A 23,728-nucleotide genomic window follows, 5' to 3' on the forward strand; every position below is an offset into this window, starting at 1 on the left:
CATCCAGAATGGTGAGGAAGAAGCAAAACTTTCAGTATTTGCAGGTGACATGATAACTATATATAGAAAACCTGAAAGACTCCACCAAAATCTACTAGAACTGATAAATGAATTCATTAAATTTGAGGGATACAAAATCAATGTATAGAAATATGTTGCATTCCTATATGCTAATAATGAAGCAGCAGAAAGTGAAATTAAGAAGACCATCCCATTTACAATTACACCAAAAACAATAAAATATCTAGGAATAAACATAACCAAAGAAGTGAAAGACCTGTACTCTGAAAACTAGAAAACATTGATGAAAACAATTCAGTATGACTCAAAGAAATGGAAAGACATTCCATGCTCATGGGTTAGAAGAACAAATATTGTTAAAAAAAGCCCTATACTACCCAAAACAATCTACAGATTTAATGCAATCCCTATAAAAATGCCAAGAGAGATTTTCACAGAACTAGAAAAACAATCTTAAAATTTGTACGGAACCAGAAAGGACCTCAAATAGCCAAAACAACCTTGACAAACAAAACTGGAAGTATCACAATTCCAGACTTCAAGTTATATCACAAAGTGGTAGTAATTAAAACAGTTTGGTGCTGGCATAAAAATAGACACATTGATCAATGGAATAGAACAGAAAACCCAGAAATAAATCCACAGTTATATGGTCAAGTAATCTTTAATAAAGAAGGAATGAATATATAATAGGAAAAGTCTTTTCAACAAATGGTGTTGGGAAAACTGTACAGCCACATGCAAAAGAATGCAACTGGACCATTTTCTTTCACCATACACAATAACAAACTCAAAATGGATTAAAGACCTGAAACCATAAAAATTCTTGAAGGGAGTATAGGCAGTAATCTCTCTGACATCAGCTATAGCAACATTTTTTCTAGATATGTCTCTTGAGGCAAGGGAAATAAAAGCAAAAACTATTGGGACTACATCACAATTAGAAGTTTCTGCACAGTGAAGGAAACTAAAACTAAAAGGCAACCTATGGAATGGGAGAAGATCTTTGCAAATGACATGTGATAAAGGGTTAGGATCCAAAATATGCAAAGAACTGATACAACTCAACACTCAAAAAACAATCTACTTAAAAATGGACACAAAACATGAACAGACATTTCCTCAAAACAAGACATACAGATGGCCAACAGACACATGAAAAGATACTCTGTATCACTCATCATCAGGGAAATGCAAATCAAATTACAATGAGATATCATCTCATACCTGTCAGAATGGCTAAAATCAAAAATACAAGAAACAAGCATTGGCAAGGATGTGGAGAAAAAGGAACCCTTTTGCACTGTTTGTGGGTATAAAAATTGGTGTAGTCATTGTGGAAAACAGTATGGAGTTTCCTCAAAAAATTAAAAGTAGAACTACCCTATGATCCAGTAATCACACTACTGGGTATTTACCCCCAAAACACAAAAACACTACTTCATGGGATGTAGCCAAACCATGGAAACAGCCCAAGTGTCCATTGATGGATGAGTGGATAAAGAAGTTGTGGTATACACACACACACACACACACACACACACACACACACAATGGAATATTACTCAGCCATAAAAAGGAATGAAATCTTGCCATTTGCAACAACACTGATAGAACAAGAGAGTATTATGCTGAATGAAATAAGGCAGTCAGAGAAACACAAATACCATGTGATCTCACTTGTGTGGAATTTAAGAAACAAAACAAAAGAACGTAGGGAAAAAAGAGAGACAAACCAAGAAACAAGCTTTTAACTATAGAGAACAGATGGTTACCAGAGGGAAGGTGGGTGGGTGGATGGGAGATATAGGGGATGGGGATTTAAAAAAAAAAAAAAGAAAGGTTCTAATTAGTTGGGCTAACTATATGGGAAAAAACTTTTTATAATGTTTATTTTCTAAGAACAACTTTATTAATACAGTATTTGCACTTTCAAGTTCACTTGTTTAATGTGTAAAAGTCAATGGGTTTTGGGACGCCTGGGTGGCGCAGTCGGTTAAGCGTCCGACTTCAGCCAGGTCACGATCTCGCGGTCCGTGAGTTCGAGCCCCGCGTCAGGCTCTGGGCTGATGGCTCAGGGCCTGGAGCCTGTTTCGGATTCTGTGTCTCCCTCTCTCTCTGCCCCTCCCCCGTTCATGCTCTGTCTCTCTCTGTCCCCAAAATAAATAAACGTTGAAAAAAAAATTTAAATAAAAAAAAAAAAGTCAATGGGTTTTAATATACTTAACAGAGTTATGTAACCATTGCCATATCCAATTTTAGAACATTTTCATTACCTCCCCAAAACCTTACCTCCCTTAACCCTTTCTTCCGATTCCTTTCCCTAGGCACTCACTGAATCTATTTTCTGTTTCTATAAATTTACCTATTTCTTTTCAGTGGGGTAATACAGTATGTGGTCTTTTATTACGGGCTTCTTTCACTCAGCATGTTTTTTGAGATTCATCTATCTTGAACATATCAGTATACCATTCAGTTTTATTGCTAAGTAATATTTTATTGTATAGATAGCCCATATTTTGTCTAACCATTAGTAGATGGATATTTGTGTTGTTTGTACATTTTGGCTAATTATGAAAATGTTTCTTTAAGCATCCATATTTAAGTTTTTGTGTAGATATATGTTTTCATTTCTCTCTGGCAGATACCTAGTAGTGGAATTGCTAGGTTATAGGGTAATTCTATTTTTAACATTTTAAAGAACTGACATACTATCTTCCAAAACTTACATCATTATACATTCCTACCAGCAATGTATAAAGGTGCCAATTTCTTTATATCCTCTCAGCAGTTGTTACTTTCTCTTTTTGATTATAGCCATTCTGGTGGATGTAAATTGCGATTCTCATACCAGTGTTTCTAAAGCGGACCAATGTAGGTCTATAGAAACGTTCTGAAAGATCTAACAGTTCTAAGAATTTACTTTTATTTTTATTTTTTTTCAATATATGAGATTTATTGTCAAATTGGTTTCCATACAACACCCAGTGCTCATCCCAAAAGGTACCCTCCTCAATACCCATCACCCACCCTCATCACCTCCATCCCACCCCCATCAACCCTCAGTTTGTTCTCAGTTTTTAAGAGTCTCTTATGCTTTGGCTCTCTCCCACTCTAACCTCTTTTTTTTTTTTCCTTCCCCTCCCCCATGGTTTTCTGTTAAGTTTCTCAGGATCCACATAAGAGTGAAAACATATGGTATCTGTCTTTCTCTGTGTGGCTTATTTCACTTAGCATAACACTCTCCAGTTCCATCCACATTGCTGCAAAGGGCCATATTTCATTCTTTCTCATTGCCACATAGTATTCCATTGTGTATATAAACCACAATTTCCTTATCCATTCATCAGTTGATGGACATTTAGGCTCTTTCCACAATTTGGCTATTGTTGAGAGTGCTGCTATAAACATTGGGGTACAAGTTCCCCCATGCATCAGTACTCCTATATCCCTTGGGTAAATTCCTAGCAGTGCTATTGCTGGGTCATAGGGTAGGTCTATTTTTAATTTTCTGAGGAACCTCCACACTGTTTTCCAGACCAGCTGCACCAGTTTGCATTCCCACCAACAGTGCAAGAGGGTTCCCGTTTCTCCACATCCTCTCCAGCATCTATAGTCTCCTGATTTGTTCATTTTGGCCACTCTGACTGGCGTGAGGTGATATCTGAGTGTGGTTTTGATTTGTATTTCCCTGATGAGGAACGATGTTGAGCATCTTTTCATGTGCCTGTTGGCCATCCGGATGTCTTCTTTAGAGAAGTGTCAATTCATGTTTTCTGCCCATTGCTTCACTGGGTTATTTGTTTTTCGGGTGTGGAGTTTGGTGAGCTCTTTATAGATTTTGGATACTAGCCCTTTGTCCGATATGTCATTTGCAAATATCTTTTCCCATTCCGTTGGTTGCCTTTTAGTTTTGTTGGTTGTTTCCTTTGCTGTGCAGAAGCTTTTTATCTTCATAAGGTCCCAGTAATTCATTTTTGCTTTTAATTCCCTTGCCTTTGGGGATGTGTCGAGTAAGAGATTGCTACGGCTGAGGTCAGAGAGGTCTTTTCCTGCTTTCTCCTCTAAGGTTTTGATGGTTTCCTGTCTCACATTCAGGTCCTTTATCCATTTTGAGTTTATTTTTGTGAATGGTGTGAGAAAGTGGTCTAGTTTCAACCTTCTGCATGTTGTTGTCCAGTTCTCCCAGCACCATTTGTTAAAGAGACAGTCTTTTTTCCATTGGATGTTCTTTCCTGCTTTGTCAAAGATGAGTTGGCCATACGTTTGTGGGTCTAGTTCTGGGGTTTCTATTCTATTCCATTGGTCTATGTGTCTGTTTTTGTGCCAATACCATGCTGTCTTGATGATTACAGCTTTGTAGTAGAGGCTAAAGTCTGGGATTGTGATGCCTCCTGCTTTGGTCTTCTTCAAAATTACTTTGGCTATTCGGGGCCTTTTGTGTTTCCATATGAATTTTAGAATTGCTTGTCCTAGCTTCAAGAAGAATGCTGGTGCAATTTTGATTGGGATTGCATTGAATGTGTAGATAGCTTTGGGTAGTATTGACATTTTGACAATATTTATTCTTCCAATCCATGAGCAGGGAATGTCTTTCCATTTCTTTATATCTTCTTCAATTACCTTCATAAGCTTTCTATAGTTTTCAGCATACAGATCTTTTACATCTTTGGTTAGATTTATTCCTAGGTATTTTATGCTTCTTGGTGCAATTGTGAATGGGATCAGTTTCTTTATTTGTCTTTCTGTTGCTTCATTGTTAGTGTATAAGAATGCAACTGATTTCTGTACATTGATTTTGTATCCTGCAACTTTGCTGATATAATATCATGTCATCTGCAAAAAGCGAAAGCTTGACTTCATCTTTGCCAATTTGGATGCCTTTGATTTCCTTTTGTTGTCTGATTGCTGATGCTAGAACTTCCAACACTATGTTAAACAACAGCGGTGAGAGTGGGCATCCCTGTCATGTTCCTGATCTCAGGGAAAAAGCTCTCAGTTTTTCCCCATTGAGGATGATGTTAGCTGTGGGCTTTTCATAAATGGCTTTTATGATCTTTAAGTATGTTCCTTCTATCCCGACTTTCTTGAGGGTTTTTATTAAGAAAGGTTGCTGAATTTTGTCAAAGACCTTTTCTGCATCGATTGACAGGATCATATGGTTCTTATCTTTTCTTTTATTAATGTGATGTATCACATTTATTGATTTGCGAATGTTGAACCAGCCCTGCATCCCAGGAATGAATCCCACTTGATCATGGTGAACAATTCTTTTTATATGCCGTTGAATTCGATTTGCTAGTATCTTATTGAGAATTTTTGCATCCATATTCATCAGGGATATTGGCCTGTAGTTCTGTTTTTTCACTGGGTCTCTGTCTGGTTTAGGAATCAAAGTAATACTGGCTTCATAGAATGAGTCTGGAAGTTTTCCTTCCCTTTCTGTTTCTTGGAATAGCTTGAGAAGGATAGGTATTATCTCTGCTTTAAACGTCTGGTAGAACTCCCCTGGGAAGCCATCTGGTCCTGGACTCTTATTTGTTGGGAGATTTTTGATAACCGATTCAATCTCTTCGCTGGTTATGGGTCTGTTCAAGCTTTCTATTTCCTCCTGATTGAGTTTTGGAAGAGTGTGGTGTTTAGGAATTTGTCCATTTCCTCCAGGTTGTCCGATTTGTTGGCATATAATTTTTCATAGTATTCCCTGATAATTGTTTGTATCTCTGAGGGATTGGTTGTAATAATTCCATTTTCATTCATGATTTTATCTATTTGGGTCATCTCCCTTTTCTTTTTGAGAAGCCTGGCTAGAGGTTTGTCAATTTTGTTTATTTTTTCAAAAAACCAACTCTTGGTTTCGCTGATCTGCTCTACAGTTTTTTTAGACTCTATATTGTTTATTTCTGCTCTGATCTTTATTATTTCTCTTCTTCTACTGGGTTTAGGCTGTCTTTGCTGTTCTGCTTCTATTTCCTTTAGGTGTGCTGTTAGATTTTGTATTTGGGATTTTTCTTGTTTCTTGAGATAGGCCTGGATTGCAATGTATTTTCCTCTCAGGACTGCCTTCGCTGCGTCCCAAAGTGTTTGGATTGTTGTATTTTCATTTTCGTTTGTTTCCATATATTTTTTAATTTCTTCTCTAATTGCCTGATTGACCCACTCATTCTTTAGTAGGGTGTTCTTTAACCTCCATGCTTTTGGAGGTTTTCCAGACTTTTTCCTGTGGTTGATTTCAAGCTTCATGGCATTGTGGTCTGAAAGTATGCATGGTATAATTTCAATTCTTGTATACTTATGAAGGGCTGTTTTGTGCCCCAGTATATGATCTATCTTGGAGAATGTTCCATGTGCACTCGAGAAGAAAGTATATTCTGTTGCTTTGGGATGCAGAGTTCGAAATATATCTGTCAAGTCCATCTGATCCAATGTGTCATTCAGGGCCCTTGTTTCTTTATTGACCGTGTGTCTAGATGATCTATCCATTTCTGTAAGTGGAGTGTTAAAGTCCCCTGCAATTACCACATTCTTATCAATAAGGTTGCTTATGTTTGTGAGTAATTGTTTTATATATTTGGGGGCTCCTGTATTCGGCGCATAGACGTTTATAATTGTTACCTCTTCCTGATGGATAGACCCTGTAACTATTATATAATGTCCTTCTTCATCTCTTGTTACCACCTTTAATTTAAAGTCTAGTTTGTCTGATATAAGTATGGCTACTCCAGCTTTCTTTTGGCTTCCAGTAGCATGATAAACAGTTCTCCATCCCCTCACTCTCAATCTAAAGGTGTCCTCAGATCTAAAATGAGTCTCTTGTAGACAGCAAATAGATGGGTCTTGTTTTTTTATCCATTCTGATACCCTATGTCTTTTGGTTGGCGCATTTAATCCATTTACATTCAGTGTTATTATAGAAAGATACGGGTTTAGAGTCATTGTGTTGTGATGTCTGTATGTTTCATGCTTGTAGTGATGTCTCTGGTACTTTGTCTCACAGGATCCCCCTTAGGATCTCTTGTAGGGCTGGTTTAGTGGTGACAAATTCCTTCAGTTTTTGTTTGTTTGGGAAGACCTTTATCTCTCCTTCTATTCTAAATGACAGACTTGCCGGATAAAGGATTCTCGGCTGCATATTTTTTCTGTTCAATACATTGAAGATCTCGTGCCAATCCTTTCTGGCCTGCCACGTTTCAAAAGAGAGATCAGTCACGAGTCTTATAGGTATCCCTTTATAAGTTAGGGTACGTTTATCCCTTGCTGCTTTCAGAATTTTCTCTTTATCCTTGTATTTTGCCAGTTTGACTATGATATGTCGTGCAGAAGATCGATTCAAGTTACATCTGAAGGGAGTTCTCTGTGCCTTTTGGATTTCAATGCCTTTTTCCTTCCCCATTTCAGGGAAGTTCTCAGCTATTATTTCTTCAAGTACCCCTTCAGCACCTTTCCCTCGCTCTTCGTCCTCTGGGATACCAATTATGCATATATTATTTCTTTTTAGTGTGTCACTTAGTTCTCTAATTTTCCCCTCATACTCCTAGATTTTTTTATCTCTCTTTTTCTCAGCTTCCTCTTTTTCCATAACTTTATCTTCTAGTTCACCTATTCTCTCCTCTGCCTCTTCAATCTGAGCCGCCGTCGTTTCCATTTTGTTTTGCATTTCGTTTAAAGCATTTTTCAGCTCCTCCTGACTGTTCCTTAGTCCCTTGATCTCTGTAGCAAGAGATTCTCTGCTGTCCTCTATACTGTTTTCAAGCCCAGCGATTAATTTTATGACTATTATTCTAAATTCACTTTCTGTTATATTATTCAAATCCTTTTTGATCAGTTCATTAGCTGTTGTTATTTCCTGGAGATTCTTCTGAGAGGAATTCTTCCGCTTGGTCATTTTGGATAGTCCCTGGAGTGGTGCGGACCTGCAGGGCACTTCCCCTGTGCTGTGGTGTATAACTGGAGCTGGTGGGCGGAGTCGCAGTCAGACCTGACGTCTGCCCCCGGCCCACCGCTGGGGCCACAGTCAAACTGGTGTGTGCCTTCTCTTCCCCTCTCCTAGGGGCGGGATTCACTGTGGGGTGGCGTGGCCCGTCTGGGCTACTTGCACACTGCCAGGCTTGTGATGCTGGGGATCTGGCGTATTAGCTGGGGTGGGTAGGCAAGGTGCAGGGGGGCAGGAGGGGCAGGCTTAGCTCGCTTCTCCTTAGGTGATCCACTTCAGGAGGGGCCCTGTGGCAGCGGGAGGGAGTCAGACCCACTTCTGGAGGGGTGGCTCCGCAGAAGCACCGCGTTGGGTGTTTGCGAGGAGCAAGCAAGTTCCCTGGCAGGGACTGGTTCCCTTTGGGATTTTGGCTGGGGGATGGGCGAGGGAGATGGCGCTGGCGAGCGCCTTTGTTCCCTGCCAAACTGAGCTCTGTCCTCCCGGGGCTCAGCAACTCTCCCTCCCTTTGTCCTCCAGGCTTCCCGCTTTCCGAGCAGAGCTGTTAATTTATGACCTCCCAGATGCTAAGCAAGTCCCGTTTGCTGTCAGAACACACTTCGTCTGGTCCCTCCACTTTTGCGAGCCAGACTCAGTGTCTCTGCTTGGCCAGCAGGCCACCCCTCCGCCCCGGCTACCTCCCGCCAGTCCGTGGAGTGCACACCGCCTATCCGCCCTTCCTACCCTCTTCCGTGGGCCTCTCGTCTGCACTTGGCTCCGGAGACTCCATTCTGCTAGTTTCTGGTGGTTTTCTGGGTTAGTTAGGCAGGTGTAGGTGGAATCTAAGTGATCAGCAGGATGCGCGGTGAGCCCAGCGTCCTCCTAAGCCGCTATCTTCCCAGCAATCCCTTCAGTTCCTTTTAGAATATGTTTATAGATCTTTTTTTGCAATCCAGGTTATAGAGCTGAGTGGATTCTCTCACTTCCTCCAATAGCATTTCTCATACTTTTGGTTCAAATTCAAATCTACTAACCAGTCTTCAGTGAATGACAGGGAAAGGATGAGAAAGTAGACTTTGCTGTCTCCCAGAAAGGATCCTTCTTTCTTCTCCACCGAGATCTTGGGAAGATGGCAACAAATAGATTTTCATGGAGAGGAGATTTAGGACTTGAGGTCAGGAAGGACTATTTATGAAAGAATATGCTAGACGTTTCCAGGTAGAACATCAATAATATTCCAATTATTTCCATATACCACAACTGGTTTATCCTTTCATCCACTGATGGACATTTAGGCTGTTTCTAACTTTTTGCTACAGTGAATAGTGCGGTAAAGGTGCGCTGCATAGGAAAGAGAATAATGTCCTGAGGCTGCTCTTCACGTGAAAGGCTCCACGAACAGGCAGCTATATTCTCATGAGATGAATTTTAGACACCTCGAATCTGCCAGAAGAAACTGCTGCACCCGAGGAAAATGAGTTGGTGCCTTTGGGTTGCTAAGGCAGGAAACTGTTTTGCCACCAGGGCAAGAATTTACTTTTAAAAAAAGTTTTCATGGGGCCCCTGAGTGGCCCAGTCAGTTAAGCGTCTGACTTTGGCTCAGGTCATGGTCTCACGGTTTGTGAGTTCGAGCCCCGCGTCAGGCTCTGTGATGACAACTTGGAGCCTGGAGCCTTCTTCCTATTCTGTGTCTCCCTTTCTCTTTTCTCCTCCCCTGCTCACATGCTGTCTCTCTCTCAAAAATAAATAAAGATTAAAAAAAAATTTTAAAAAGCTTTCATAATGATGGTAACTGAGGGAAAAAAGTAATAGAACTGTACTATGGATCATCTGGATCTCTGACCACCTTATAACCAAGGACTGCCACACGAGTTCAGTATCCACATTTACTTTGTGTTTAAAAGGCCATTGGCACCAAAAAATAAAACTTGAATTTTAACATGTTAATGAGAATAGAGCAAGACATACAAATCATGTATTTTTGCCAAAAGGCAGCCAAATTATATTTGATTTCTACTCAAGTAATGCTATAATAATGAACAGACATTTTGCAGTACTTAGAGAAATGGTTAGATTATTGAGTCATCAAAGTATTATGATAAATGTAAAAGAAGTTTATCCAATACAGTCAACCTGATTGCAGTAAGCCCATATTTATTTGTCTTTAGCTGTGATTTGATTCAGTAAAAGACTTACGTGAAATTATGATAAAAAAATTTTTCTTTAGGTTTTTGGTGTTTATATGTAAACATACTTTGGTTTTATAATTATGAAACTTCAGTTGTATGTTTATATATACTTAAGCAAGATTGTAATAAATTTGAGAACCATGATTTTTTTTAATGTTTACTTGTTTATTTTGAGAGAGAGAGAGAGAGAGAGAGAGAGAGAGAGGGAGACAGTGTGAGGGAGCAGGGGAGGGGCAGAGAGAGAATTCCAAGCAGGCTCCATGCTGTCAGCACAGAGCCCAGTGGATCTCACGAACCTTGAGATCATGATGGGAGCCAAAATCAAGAATCAGATGCTTAATCCGCTGAGCCAACCATGTGCCAACCCCAACCTTTTCTTTCTTTTAAAGGAGTTCACATAATATTTGAGTTTGGCAATCACTGTTGCTTATCTCTTTAGGTTTTGTGCTCTTGGTTCTTTGTTTTTAGAGGCAGATGTGTAGCTGTAGAATCTGTGTCCTGTAGGAGTTGAAGTTTGTATTTTATTTATTCAAAGTATAATTTAAATACCGCCATTAATGAAGCTATCCTAGAACAAAAGAGGTATTAAAGAGAAACTATTTCTTTGTAAGTGTACTTCCATATTTTTCACAACTTTTCTTTTCACTGATATCTCTTAATTTCACAGGTAATCAGTATGTATTTCCAAAGATTTTGGCTATATTTGGGTCTTCTGTTCATCTCAATTAATGCAGAATTTATGGATGATGGTGGTGAGATGGAAGATTTTGATGAAAATTCAGAAGAAATTGATGTTAATGAAGGTGAACTCTCCTCAGAGGTAAGGTTACTGCAAAATGAGTTGTAAATTATTCCTTCACAGAATATAGAGGAGAGTGACCTCTAAGATTCATTTCAGTTTTAATAGTAGTCATTTTCTTTTTTTTTTTTTCTTTTTTTTTATTTAAAAAAAAATTTTTTTTTTTCAACGTTTATTTATTCTTGGGACAGAGAGAGACAGAGCATGACTGGGGGAGGGGCAGAGAGAGAGGGAGACACAGAATCGGAAATAGGCTCCAGGCTCTGAGCCATCAGCCCAGAGCCTGATGCGGGGCTCGAACTCACGGACCGCGAGAACGTGACCTGGCTGAAGTCGGACGCTTAACCGACTGCGCCACCCAGGCGCCCCAATAGTAGTCATTTTCTAAATAAATAGAAAAACACTCCTTTTTACTAACTATTTCTTGCCGTGTTTTAGAATGCTCATGTATTACAGAAATTTGTGCATTGCACCTAGCACAGTTTTATTACTAAGTAAATATGCAGAAGATTTTTATTATCAAAATAGGAATTTGTCACTGACTAAAGAGCACTAAGCACTTCTATCTAAGAGAAAGGTTTTCAGTCTTATTTTGGACACTGCTGGCCCTCTTCAGATAAAAGATAAGGTAGTGTAATTTGCAGTTCTAGAGATAAAATAAGTCGTTTTTCTTATTTCTCTGAGGAAAGGAGATGCTAAATAGGAGGATGAATTCGAAAGGGAGGTGGTAATGAGGTAGACATTTAATAAGGCTCACCTGCGTTTCTGGCTCATCATTGTTAAGATATGTTTTGAGGTGGTGACTAACAAGTCTGAAAAACCTTGTGGAGATTTTTGTACATCTTGTCAATCCAGAAGAACTTTTACATTGAGGAATATTCATAGATAATATTGGGACGATCAGGAAATTTTTCAGAAATATTTTTGATGGTAAGAATGCATCAATTGTATTGTGTCAGCAACTGCTTAAATATATTATTGTTATAGACTTCACCTCGCTTATTTTAGAGTTTTTTATTTGCATATGAAAGTGTTGTTTAGCTGTTTAAGGTGATTATTCTTTCTCTTTTAAATTTTAAACTCCATGAGTACATTTCTTTTAAAACCTAGTTCTGCGATCTACAGAAAGTTAAGTAATCAAAGTGCTGATGATTAATTGAGATACAGCTACTACAACAGTCTTTGGAAGTTAAAACTTGAAATGAATTGAGAGATACCTGCCATTTTAACTGTATTAGGTGATAGTTGAAAAAAATGGTTGGAAAGAGAAAGAACAATTTCTGATGCTTCTAATTTTATAGTATTATAAGCATGTAGTAAAAGTAATCTAGACACAGTAAAATGTAAATAAAGGGCAATATAAACTTCTGGTGATTTAAAGAGTGATCTAATAGAAAGAAGCCTCGTGGTACCATTGTCCATTTTGCCAGTCCGTAAAAATATAGAGAACAGTAAAGTTGTAATTCAGTAAACTTCATGAAAAATTGGCAATTTCAGGGGCACCTGGGTGGCTCAGTCCATTGGGCGTCCAACTTCAGCTCAGGTCATGATCTCACGTCTGTGAGTTCAAGCCCTGTGTCGGGTGCTGTGCTGACATCTTGGAGCCTGGAGCCTGCTTCGGATTCTGTGTCTCCCTCTCTCTCTGCCCCTACCCCGCTTGCGCTCTTTCTCTCTCTCAAAAATAAATAAACATTAAAAAAAATAAAGAAAGAAAAATTGGCAATTTTGATAGCAGGATTTTGACCCTGTCAGTAATTATGTGGAATTGTGTTTGATTATTACTATCCACCCCCCTTAAATAGACAGGAAAAGTACTCTCAGGTTAGGGTAGAGACAGTGAATAGAGAAAGTACTTCTGAATTCTTTTACCTAAAGGCTGAAAAAAGAAATCTCGTAATCATATACATAAAATTACAGAGCTTGATTCAGAAACGACCCAGATTGATCTATTACTTTAGGCAAAATTTTATTTGTTCATCAATTCAAATTACGTTTTGATAATTTGTCAATAAATTATTTCTAATCTTTTAAATTGTTTTGCTGATATGTTCTATACAGCATGATGGTTAAGTGTATAAGCTTTGGAGCCAAACAGCCTTAGTTCATATCATGTCCCAAAACTATCTAACTGTGCCACAGTGGGCAATTTACTTGGCCTCTCACACAGTTTCATCATATGTAAAATGGGTGCAATAATAGTATTTTGCTCACAGAAGTATTATGAGGATTAAAAGAGCCACCATATAACCACCACCAGTATCACTGTCATCATCATACCAGCTAACACTACAGAACACTTGAAACCATTCTTTGCAGATAATTGCTTTACAGTGCTTTCTGTATTGAATCTTTCTCTTCTCTGGGTTCCTAATCTCTCAAAATGGTATCTTCATCCTCTATCATGTAACAGTGAACTTTAAGAGTTGATATTACACTTGTCTACATGCTTACTAAGTTTTTCATCTTACATGCGTTAGACCATTCTCTGTCCTCTGTCTTTGATGATTTATATTCCCAAATGTTGTCACCTGTTAGAATCCTTTCAAGGCCATGCCGGCTGTGTCATGAGGCTTTCTCTAGTAGAGCTTTTTCCCATCCTTCCTGTGTTGGAAGGACTCAGTGTATTCTTTATTTGCATTTACAGTATTTTTCTCATCATTGTATCTTTTATATTCTCTTGTACCTTATCACACTAGGATACAAAGTTTTGAGGTCATGTCACCTTTTATCTGTTTTACCTATATGTGCATTGCATATTAGGTTCTTAACTAGTGAGATTATTTAATTAAAGTATTTGTGAAGATGAATAACTTTAGATTTTAAAAAATCTATTTTCTAGATTAAATATAAGACACCTCAACCTATAGGAGAAGTATATTTTACAGAAACTTTTGATAGTGGAAGGTTGGCTGGGTGAGTATTCATTCAAGAGAATGTTTTCTTTGATTTAATTAGCATTTTTAAAGTTATTGGCCTATGAAAATTGCCTCTACTACAGAACTATAAAAAATTTTTAAGTATTCTATTTGGCACTGTAAACCAGTACCATTTTTGTTATTGATAGAAATGTTTAACTTGGAGAGTTATTCATTTATACAAAGAAAATATGCAAATGAATTACAAATATAAAGGAAAAAAATTATACCATTTCTTCATTCCTAAGGACTGATATTAATGATCTAACTTCAGATGACAAATTCAAATTATTGTCCCATCCTAAATATTGCTAAAAAAGTAAATGCCACTATTTATTGATTTTTATATGCCAGACACTGTCCCAAGTAGGTAGGTCAGTACTATATTTATCTCCATAGCTTTATCGCCTTACAGGTGAGGAAACTGAGGCTTAGTTTCTCTGATGTGTGATCATACAGCTAGTAAACTGTGGATTCCAAATGTGTTTGGACTCTAGCCTTGTGAGATTATGTATGGGCATCCTTATTTAGCCTCTAAGCATTTAGTTTTTAATGAGAAGTGACTATTGGGTAATCTTTTGTTGTGTTTCTAGTATATGTTGTGTCTATAAATTGCTGGCTTTACTTTTAATGATACGTATTTGCTTTCATCTTTATTTATAGGTGGGTCTTATCAAAAGCTAAGAAAGATGATACAGATGAGGAGATTTCCATATATGATGGTAAAATATTTATTTAAATATTCAATATAACCAGTATGATCCAGAGTTCACTACCTTTTAAAATTATATTTCTATTATATATATAATATATATATATAATATATGAGGTCTGGGGCTCCGTCATGCTTCCACAATAGAATGTTCAGCCTTATATCTCCTTTCTGATATTTCTGGAGGTCTCTGGGTGACCCATACTTAAGCCACCATCTGGTTTCCTGACTCGAAAGAGTTGAATTTTTACTCCAGTGCAGTTAGTCACTGCATTTCCTGCAGCACTATTTCCCAGGCTACTGATGTTCTGTGGTGGTTCAACTCCAGCATGGGCACACCTAGATCAGGTTGTAAGTCAGGGCAAGATCCTCTTAGCAAGTGTGAAACAGGGTAATTAATGAGAGCACCTAGTGACGTGGCTACTCCTGGAGCCCATATCTCCAGGCCTTAATGTCTACTTTTATTGGTTCTCTGATAGGATTATCTTCAAGCTTAGCCATAGAAAAAAAAAATGTCCTATATGCAGGGGTCATCTTTTCTTCCCTAATAGGACGACAAAAGAACTTCTTTTTCCTTTTAGTCTAAAATCAGCCTCTTCCTTGGTTGTATGCTAAAGCAAGATCAGCCTCTTCTCGTAGTGACTGGTAGCGGGAGTTCTCTTTCTCTCAGAGGACCTCATACCCATAAGGGTATGACCTCACACTCAGACTCCAACAGGCAGATACGTGAGAACAGTAACAAAACAGATAATAGCTTGTGTTGGATGTCAGCTGTCTAATTCCTTTTCATAGTTTGTTTTAATGTGAGATGAAAATCATGCCTGCATGTCTTTCTTTGCAGTGTTCTCCATCCTCAGAACTCCTCTGGGTTTTTTTGTGTTTCTATTCTCCAAAAAGAACTCTGCCATATGCACAGATCAAGCAATATTGCATTCAGTCCAAATCCATTTAGAGAAAAGAATAATTTCACCCAAAGAAGCAGGAAGTCTGCAGATGTGTAACATGACCTAAAATATGCCCGCAGAGATACACATTATCAAACAGAATGTTTGGCTTAAACCACCTAGGTTTAGGGGCACCTGGCTGGCTCAGTCAGTAGAGCATGCAACTCTTGATCTCAGAGCTGTATGTTTGAGCCCCATGTTGAGTGTAGAGATTACTTTAAAAAAAAAAAATCTTAAAAAAAAACTATGTTTAGACTATTTTACAGTTTTTTCAAGAACTTTGGGTAGATAATTGTTTCACATTTGTATTTTAGTTTCCTAAAATTAAGATATACTCTATCTTACAAGTGAGTTTAAATCTCTGTTTCTTGATGGACAAAAGTGTCTTTTAACATTTAAATGAGTCTTTTCTTTAGCTTAAAATTAAAATCAAACAAGGAAGCAAAAAAAACAAACAAAAAAACCAAGCTTCTTAGCACTGAAGTTTGGTCTGTAGTCTCTTAAACATAAATATCCATGAAAATAATTTTCTCACATATTAGACTTAGTATAGTTTTTGAATGATTTTTACCAGTGTCTTGAAAGCAACTTTGAAAAATATGGAATCAAAGTTCTAGATGCTAAAAATGGTGTTTTGGATATTGATAGTAGCAGTGTTGTTTATAAATTGGTTAGTGGAGGGGCACCTGGGTGGCTCAGTCAGTTAAGCATCTGACTTCAGCTCAGGTCATGATCTCACAGTCCATGGATTCAAGCCCTGCATTGGACTCTGTGCTGACACTCGGAGCCTGGGACCTGTTTCAGATTCTGTGTCTCCCTTTCTCTCTCTGCCCCTTCCCTGCTCATGCTCTGTCTCTCTCTCTCTCTCTCAAAAATAAATAAACATTAAAAAAAAAAGCGGTGGTTGAGATTAATATTATGTTCTTTTGCAAGAGAATTTATTATTCACAATAGTTAATGACAGCTTCTGTCAAGTGCCACTTGAATAAAGCTCATTCTGAGCTTTTCAGGAGTAAGCAGATCTGTGAAACATGTGCTGGGATGTAGAGTTTGCATTTGGAGTAGACCTATTTACATTTTTAGATTAAGTTATTAATAAAAGTACAAATGTTTAATAAATACCAGTTCTTTAAGTGACCAACTTTCAGGATGTAAAAGCTGTGAATTCCTTTTTAAAGAAAATTGTTTGTTTATTTATTTTGAGAGAGACAGAGAAGGTGCATGCCCCTACATGAACTGGGAGGGACAAAGAGAATCCCAAGCAGGAACCAAACTACGGTATCATGACCTGAGCCAAAATCAAGAATCTGACACTTAACCAACTGAGCCACCCAGATGCCCCTTAAACTGTATGAATTCTTTTTATTTATATCAGAATATATATTCACTGGTATTGTCTAGAATTTGGCTAAGTGATAAATTAATAGAAAGTTATTATTTATTTGGAATTGGAAAAACCTCTTGTCATTGGGCAATAATTACCCTGTCACAAGTTTTCTAAAATCAAAGCACTAGATGGTACCTTTTTCATGGCTGATAAATATATGTGCATAATTGCAAAAAAAAAAGACAAGATAGTTTAAAAAATTCTTTGCTATAAATATCCTGAAAATCCTAAAGATGAAGTTGTTATTCCTTAAAAGAAGACTTTTGATTTTGGTCAAACCACAGGTTAGTAGTGATAATACAATTTATCATCAATGTGAGAGAATAAATATCAAATGAATTCATCTTTTTTAGAAAGGTATAGTATAACCAAATGAGGGAGAGAAAAGGAAAAGAAACCTATGAACTTTTAAAAATGGATTTTATAAAACTCAATAAATTCTGCACAGTGATAGACAGACCAAAAATTATTTCTCTCTGATTCATGATTGTTCAGGTTCCTGCACTATTGTTTTGTTTTGTTTTTTGTTTTAGAAAGGAAAACAAGTGATATAAAGAGCATTTATGATTCATAAGTGCCTGTTAATAAATATTCCAAGTTGGTATAATGCTGAAAAATAGCTAGTTTTTGCTAAATTGAGTTTCATTGGGAATTGATAGTACCTATAATTTTCAAAGCTAGAACATTTTATACAAATTAATAGAAGTTGGTTATTTTCTATTCTAAAGAGAAAAAAGGAGAAAAATCCAACATGCAACTTTTGGGCTACCGGCAACCCATGGAACTTTACAACGTTTGTAGCCCCAAATGTAATTCCAGGAGCTGTCTGATCTTAAACATGGAAAATCCCAGCCCAGAGAGGAGCGAATGCAACTTTGCCATTATTATAGCTTAGTGCTTATCCAGTGCTTGCTACTTTCTTGGCCAAAAGTTCTGAGAGCTAATTGGCCTAGCCTGAGAACAGTGACCTTAATTTGTGTTTATTGGGCATACAGTTTTCAAAATAAAATTTAAATCCCCACAGTACTTTTTGCAAAGTAAAGAAAGCAGCTGATGAGTATCATATATTGCAAAACAGACCAACGCAAACTGCTTATTTTGTGTTAAGGATACTCTTTATCTCCTATGTAATTTTAAAATATATCATTTTAGGGGTGCCTGGGTGGCTCAAATCAGTTAAACGTCTGTCCAGCTCTTGGTTTTGGCTCAGATCATGATCTCATAGTTCATGGGTTCCAGCCCTGTGTCAGGCTCGGTGCTGACAGTGCAGAGCCTGCTTAGGATTCTTTCTCTCTCTCTGTCACTGCTCCTGCCCCTCTCGTGCTGTCTCTGTCTCTCTCAAAATAAATAAATAAACTTAAAAAAATAAAAATAAAATTTATCATTTTAAAAATACAGCATTGATGGGGTGCCTAGGTGGCTCCGTCGGTTAAGCGTCCAACTTCGGCTCCGGTCATGATCTCACAATCTGTGATTCTAGCCCTCTGACAGCTCAGAGCCTGGAGCCTGCTTCAGATCCTGTGTCTCCCTCTCTCTCTCTGCCCGTCCCCTGTTCACGCTCTGTCTCTGTCTCAAGAATAAATAAACATTAAAAAAAAAATACAGCATTTCTAGATCATGCTACAAACCACATTTTGTAATTTCATTGATTAAAAAGTCAGAGAAATACAATCTAATTTTAGCTAAGAAAATGAAACTATTCTCTACTAAGATAAAAAAAAGAGTGGGCATGCATACAATTGCAGATATTATTTCCTGTTTTTCAAATTTTGTTCTATTTTTCGCAAATCAGCCTTCATAAAAAAATCTTATTAGTCACCACTGCTGATAAATAATTCATAAGTCATTGTTTTTGGTTTTAGTTTAATTTGCTTTGCTTTATATTTTAGGAAGATGGGAAATAGAAGAACTGAAAGAAAACCGAATACCTGGTGACAGAGGGCTGGTGTTGAAATCTCAAGCAAAGCATCATGCGATATCTGCAACATTAGCAAAACCCTTCATTTTTGCTGATAAACCTTTGATTGTTCAGTAAGTTTTATTATGTTTTATAGTACTTTCTCTGAAATGTATGTTAGTTTTGTATAATTTGGCTTCTGAATATAGCTATGAAGGGTATAAAATGGGTATAAAAGTCCAGATTTCCTTTTCAGTTTCACTTACTTAAATACAGAAGGCATAAATACGCATAGGCACTCTGAGGTTTTGAGTAAAAGGAAGGTTAATTTAAAAGTTTTATAATATGTACTGTAATATAAAAAATTCTGCCACCATAGACCGTATAATACATACTAAAATCACCATTTTTATTTTAGCTCTTTTCTTAAAATTACTTACTGTTAAGATATTAATCTCAGTATATTCAGAATAGAATATATAAATATTGCTGCTAAACCAGTGATAAGATTCAAAGGAAACAAATTTATTTTAAAAAAGATACACATATATGGATCAGTGTCTTCTAAGCATCGACCCCTTTTAAGCATTTTTTAATGGCTATTTTTATTTTTGAGAGAGAACAGAGCTATGAATGGGGGAAGGACAGAGAGAGAGGGGGACACAGAATCCAAAGCAGGCTCCAGGCTCTGAGCTGTCAGCACAGAGCCTGATGCGGGGCTCGAACTCACAAACTGAGATCGTGACCTGAGCTGAAGTCAGACACTCAACCGACTGAGCCACCCAGGTGCCCCAGCATAGACCCCTTTTAAAAGGCACATGTTTTCACAGTGCTTCACTCCCCCATAGTGTGACATAAACTAGTTTTATTATGATGTTGCTTACATGTACACTGTCAGGTATAAATTCCTCAAGTTTCACCTATATAAAACTAATACAAAACAAAATCCACTTACACAAATACAATTACAAAGTCAAAAATTCAAATTAAAAGCAAAGAAAAGGAAATGTATAAATGTTATTTTCTACCTTATGTTAGAAGATTTGGCTACCCAAAGTTAATTACAACACAAAGAAGTATCATTAACTATGAAGTTTATCACTCTAGAACCCCTTCAGTATTTTTGTTAACATGTTTAACATGTTCTCCACATAGTATAAAATGCCATTCTGTGTTTTAGAAAATTTTTAAAACATGGCATTTGGTATCATTGGCTTAATTTTTCACTTGTGTTGTCTTGACTTAGCTGCATTGTCATGCCAATAAATTTAAATTTTTGAATAATGTCAAAGAGTATATGATTATTATTTTAGCAAATTAAAAATATTTTTACAGTTACTTATTGGAACTAATATTTGAGCTTGATATTATTTATCATTATTCAGGGTTTGGTTTTTCTTTTTTCTTAAAGTTTGAAAGTAATCCTATTCAGTTGAAACTTAGGTGAATATAATATCACTTTCTATTTTGACCCTTTGTGGCTTAAATGAAAAGATCAAGGGAAATAATATAGAATTTAATATTTTCAGAGTAAAATGAATCAAATATAGTATTTTCAGAAAGTATAAATCACCACTAGGCAAGTAAGCAAAAGTAGAAGCAAAGATTAGGTAATAAGTCTAGAAGAAATATTAAAGTAATTGTGAAATTATATCCTCAAAAAGGAAGAAGGGGGCCAAGAATTGAATAGCAGTCTTTGATATGCTTACAAACAATTTGGAGAAGGAGAGTGAATGTCTTCTCTTAATACTGATGAAATGGGACAAATAAAGAAATTTTATATTAACTACTATAAATACTGTGGATTTATAATATAACTTTGCTCAAAACCTGCTTTTCCCAAATTGTGTACAATTTGTGTAATATGCGTTATGTGGTCATATAAGTTTTAGAAACTAAGAATATCCTAACTTTCGACATAAGGAAGCATATTTGCTTGCCCGTTAAAGGTTTTGAGAACTTCTACATGTAAAAACCTTTTTCTAACTTTAATACTTTGTTTTCCAGACATACTTGACTACAGAATTCTTTCCCCCTAATGATAATTACTGTTTCATAAGACGGTATGGGAAATGATACTCTAAAAGAGAATCAGGTTGCCATACACTCTAATATATCCTCATTTTTCCTGTGATTAAAGAATAACAGCTGTCAAGCTATATGATACACATTTCACTCATCTCTAATCCATTGTGAATTATTTATAATCTGCACAAGTTAATGATTTGAAAACTCTGAAAGTTTGCAGTGTAAGAAATAGATGTAACAATTGGGTCTAGACATAATACAACAACAAAACTATATTATATTTATAGAGACACTTTACAGAATTGTTTTTTTTCAGTTCTTACCTTCTCACAGAACCCTTTGTCCTTAGATCACCTATAATAAAAGTATCTTTTTATTTTACCTAAAATAGTTAATATTTACCTTTCATTCACACCATGGACCATTTCTTTTACTTTATAATCTTTAAAAACATGTTCCATGAGAAAAAAAAATCTCTTTTTCAGCTACTGCTTAAAATAAATATAAGGGCAAGGTTTGAGGAAAACAGATTGTCCTTTATTTAAAAAACGAAAAAGAACAAAACAGACCCTTTCTTCTGGTCATAACAGAAGCTAACATTTTGGACATCTGGCCTTTGCTGTACATGGTATTATTTAATCATCACTGTCCTTTGAGGTCTGTGAGCTTGAATAACTTGCCTTTCCTAGGTGTCACTAGAGTAAGTGGCAGAATCGGGAATAAATCTCAGGTCTTTCTGGCTCCAAATTACATGCTTGTAACCACTGTTGTAGACTTCTTGAGAAACAAAGCAGAGTGGAAATTAGCGGGGAAAGATCACCATAATCTGGCAACTCAGAGTCACTTAAAGTTTTACTATATTTCCTTTGTTCTTTTCGGTGCAAAATATATACACTAATTGCGTTCAAACTGTCAAAGTTTCGTATGCTTTTTTTTAACTTTTGTGTCACTAAAGTTTTTTTTAGAAACATGTGAAACTACAGTCCTTTCTTAAAATTATCACTCGTTTCTATTACTTCTCTAGTTCTCATTTCTTTTTCTTTTAATTCATCAAGCCATATCACAACCATTTTGGTTTTTACTGTTTTTCACTGTGAGGGCCATTTCATTGATCATTTCACATGTAATTCATTACTTTACCAAAAATCTCTCCTAAATACTGCTCTATATGCCTACATCTTTGCCTAAGAAAGCTTATTTTCTTTAAAAAAACAAAATAACAAAAACCTCTTGATGGAAATGACACGGTGTTGCAAATCCATGAAAAGGCTCTCATGTCGGTTCATTCTTCCAGTTGTTTTTCTGCATTTCCTGGCCATTGAGGTGTGAAGTACTCCAGGTTATTGACTGAGATTATGAAATCTCTTTGCTGGATGTATTTAATTAAATGTATGAGCTATTTAACATGTAGGTGTAGTTGAACTACAATACAAATTAGTGAACTGGGTATCTAAGATCTATCAGCAATTTCTTAGAAATCTATTACTGTAGCTATCGTCCTCATAGTTTTTGTTTTTTAGTTTATAAAGAAATATGTATAGTGTACACCTTATCTGACTTTGAAGTTTCCTGTTCTAGTTTTAAAGTATCTTATTCTTAATTCAGCAGTTTTGATGGAAAAAATTATGGCAACAAGTTGGCTGACTTTTCTATAGTTGATTATAATCATTCTATTAATATTTTAAGAATGTGCATAGAAAAAGCATGTCTGCTTATTCCCTACACGTTGTGGATATGCTTTATATGAGCTTCTGGTAATGTAAAACATTTATGTTTAAATGAATTGAGAATAATACATTCGGTTTGAAGAGCGATTAGTAATTTTTTATTTATCAGCAGTATGATTCTTTTTCCCTTCATTTAGATATGAAGTAAATTTTCAAGATGGTATTGATTGTGGAGGTGCATACATTAAACTCCTAGCAGACACTGATGGTTTGAATCTGGTATGATATTTTAATGTTTAAGAAAACCGTATTAAAGTTTATAATATTTTTAATAAGCAATTGATAAAGCTGAAATTTTTATTTTAACTGAAATTGAAAAGAACCTTAAAAATCTTTGTCCAAATGAGTCTGTATAGCTTTTAGAGTGCGCCTTCCAGTTTCATATGCAGCTATGTTACTTGATGGCATCAGTTTTGTAATCTTTAGCAAAATAATAGTTTGCTGTGTCTATAAGTAAAAAAATAACATGGTGCTTATAAATGTCATGGAAAGATCAGCTTAGAGTTATTTTCTTTACAAATTAAGAATCATAAGTTTGTTCAGAGAAGTAAAATAATGGAGCAAAGCAGTAAAACAAAATGGTCAAACAACCAAATATAAAAGGTGGGCCAGTTCAGGAGTTGGCAGTCCCCAAAAATAACAGATTAAAAATATTTTCATAATGAAGCAAGTGTATTAGAACTGTTTTGAAGGTTGGAGGTGTTTCTTGTAGCATTCTCCTATAGGGGGCTGTATCAGGGCTTCTGCGTATAATGGACGTAAGATAAATGAGGCATCAATGAGATATTTGTCAGAATGCATGGCTGTGCCGAGGCCGTGAAACATATTAGAGTTAGGTAAAGGGGAGGCCATTTGTAGTATATGTTGAAGGTTTTGGGTATTGAAAGGTGACTGTCACTCAAAGCTATAATGACATAATGAAATTAAGTGCCAGGTATTTTTCTAAGCACTTTACCTGATTAACTCAGTAAGTCCTCAGAGAAACCTTTAAGGTAGGTACTATTATTATCTCCATACTTGAGAGGTGATGAAACAGGACTCTAGCAAAACTAAGAAATTTGTTCAGGGCCATATACAGCTGGTTAAGTGGCAGTGGTAGCATTTGCATCCCATTATCTGACAACGGATCCCATGCTTTGAACCAATAGGCCATACCAGATAAAGAGAAATTACTGGTAGTAAGATAGGGAGCATGTCTCT

At 36.5% G+C, this 23,728-nt stretch overlaps 1 protein-coding gene across 1 annotated transcript in view; it reads left to right on the forward strand.

The window, feature by feature from the left end:
- The window catches only part of CLGN (calmegin), a 56,813-nt gene that overhangs the window by 13,723 nt on the left and 19,362 nt on the right, over positions 1–23,728 (forward strand). Inside the window, exons 2-6 of the mRNA XM_045467105.1 lie at positions 10,787–10,939; positions 13,758–13,831; positions 14,497–14,555; positions 18,766–18,907; positions 22,666–22,747. Coding sequence (XP_045323061.1) covers positions 10,796–10,939; positions 13,758–13,831; positions 14,497–14,555; positions 18,766–18,907; positions 22,666–22,747 — 501 coding nt within the window. The 5' untranslated portion in view covers positions 10,787–10,795. The remainder of the gene's footprint in view (positions 1–10,786; positions 10,940–13,757; positions 13,832–14,496; positions 14,556–18,765; positions 18,908–22,665; positions 22,748–23,728) is intronic.

Source organism: Leopardus geoffroyi, chromosome B1, assembly GCF_018350155.1.
Source record: "Leopardus geoffroyi isolate Oge1 chromosome B1, O.geoffroyi_Oge1_pat1.0, whole genome shotgun sequence".
NCBI lineage: Eukaryota > Metazoa > Chordata > Mammalia > Carnivora > Felidae > Leopardus > Leopardus geoffroyi.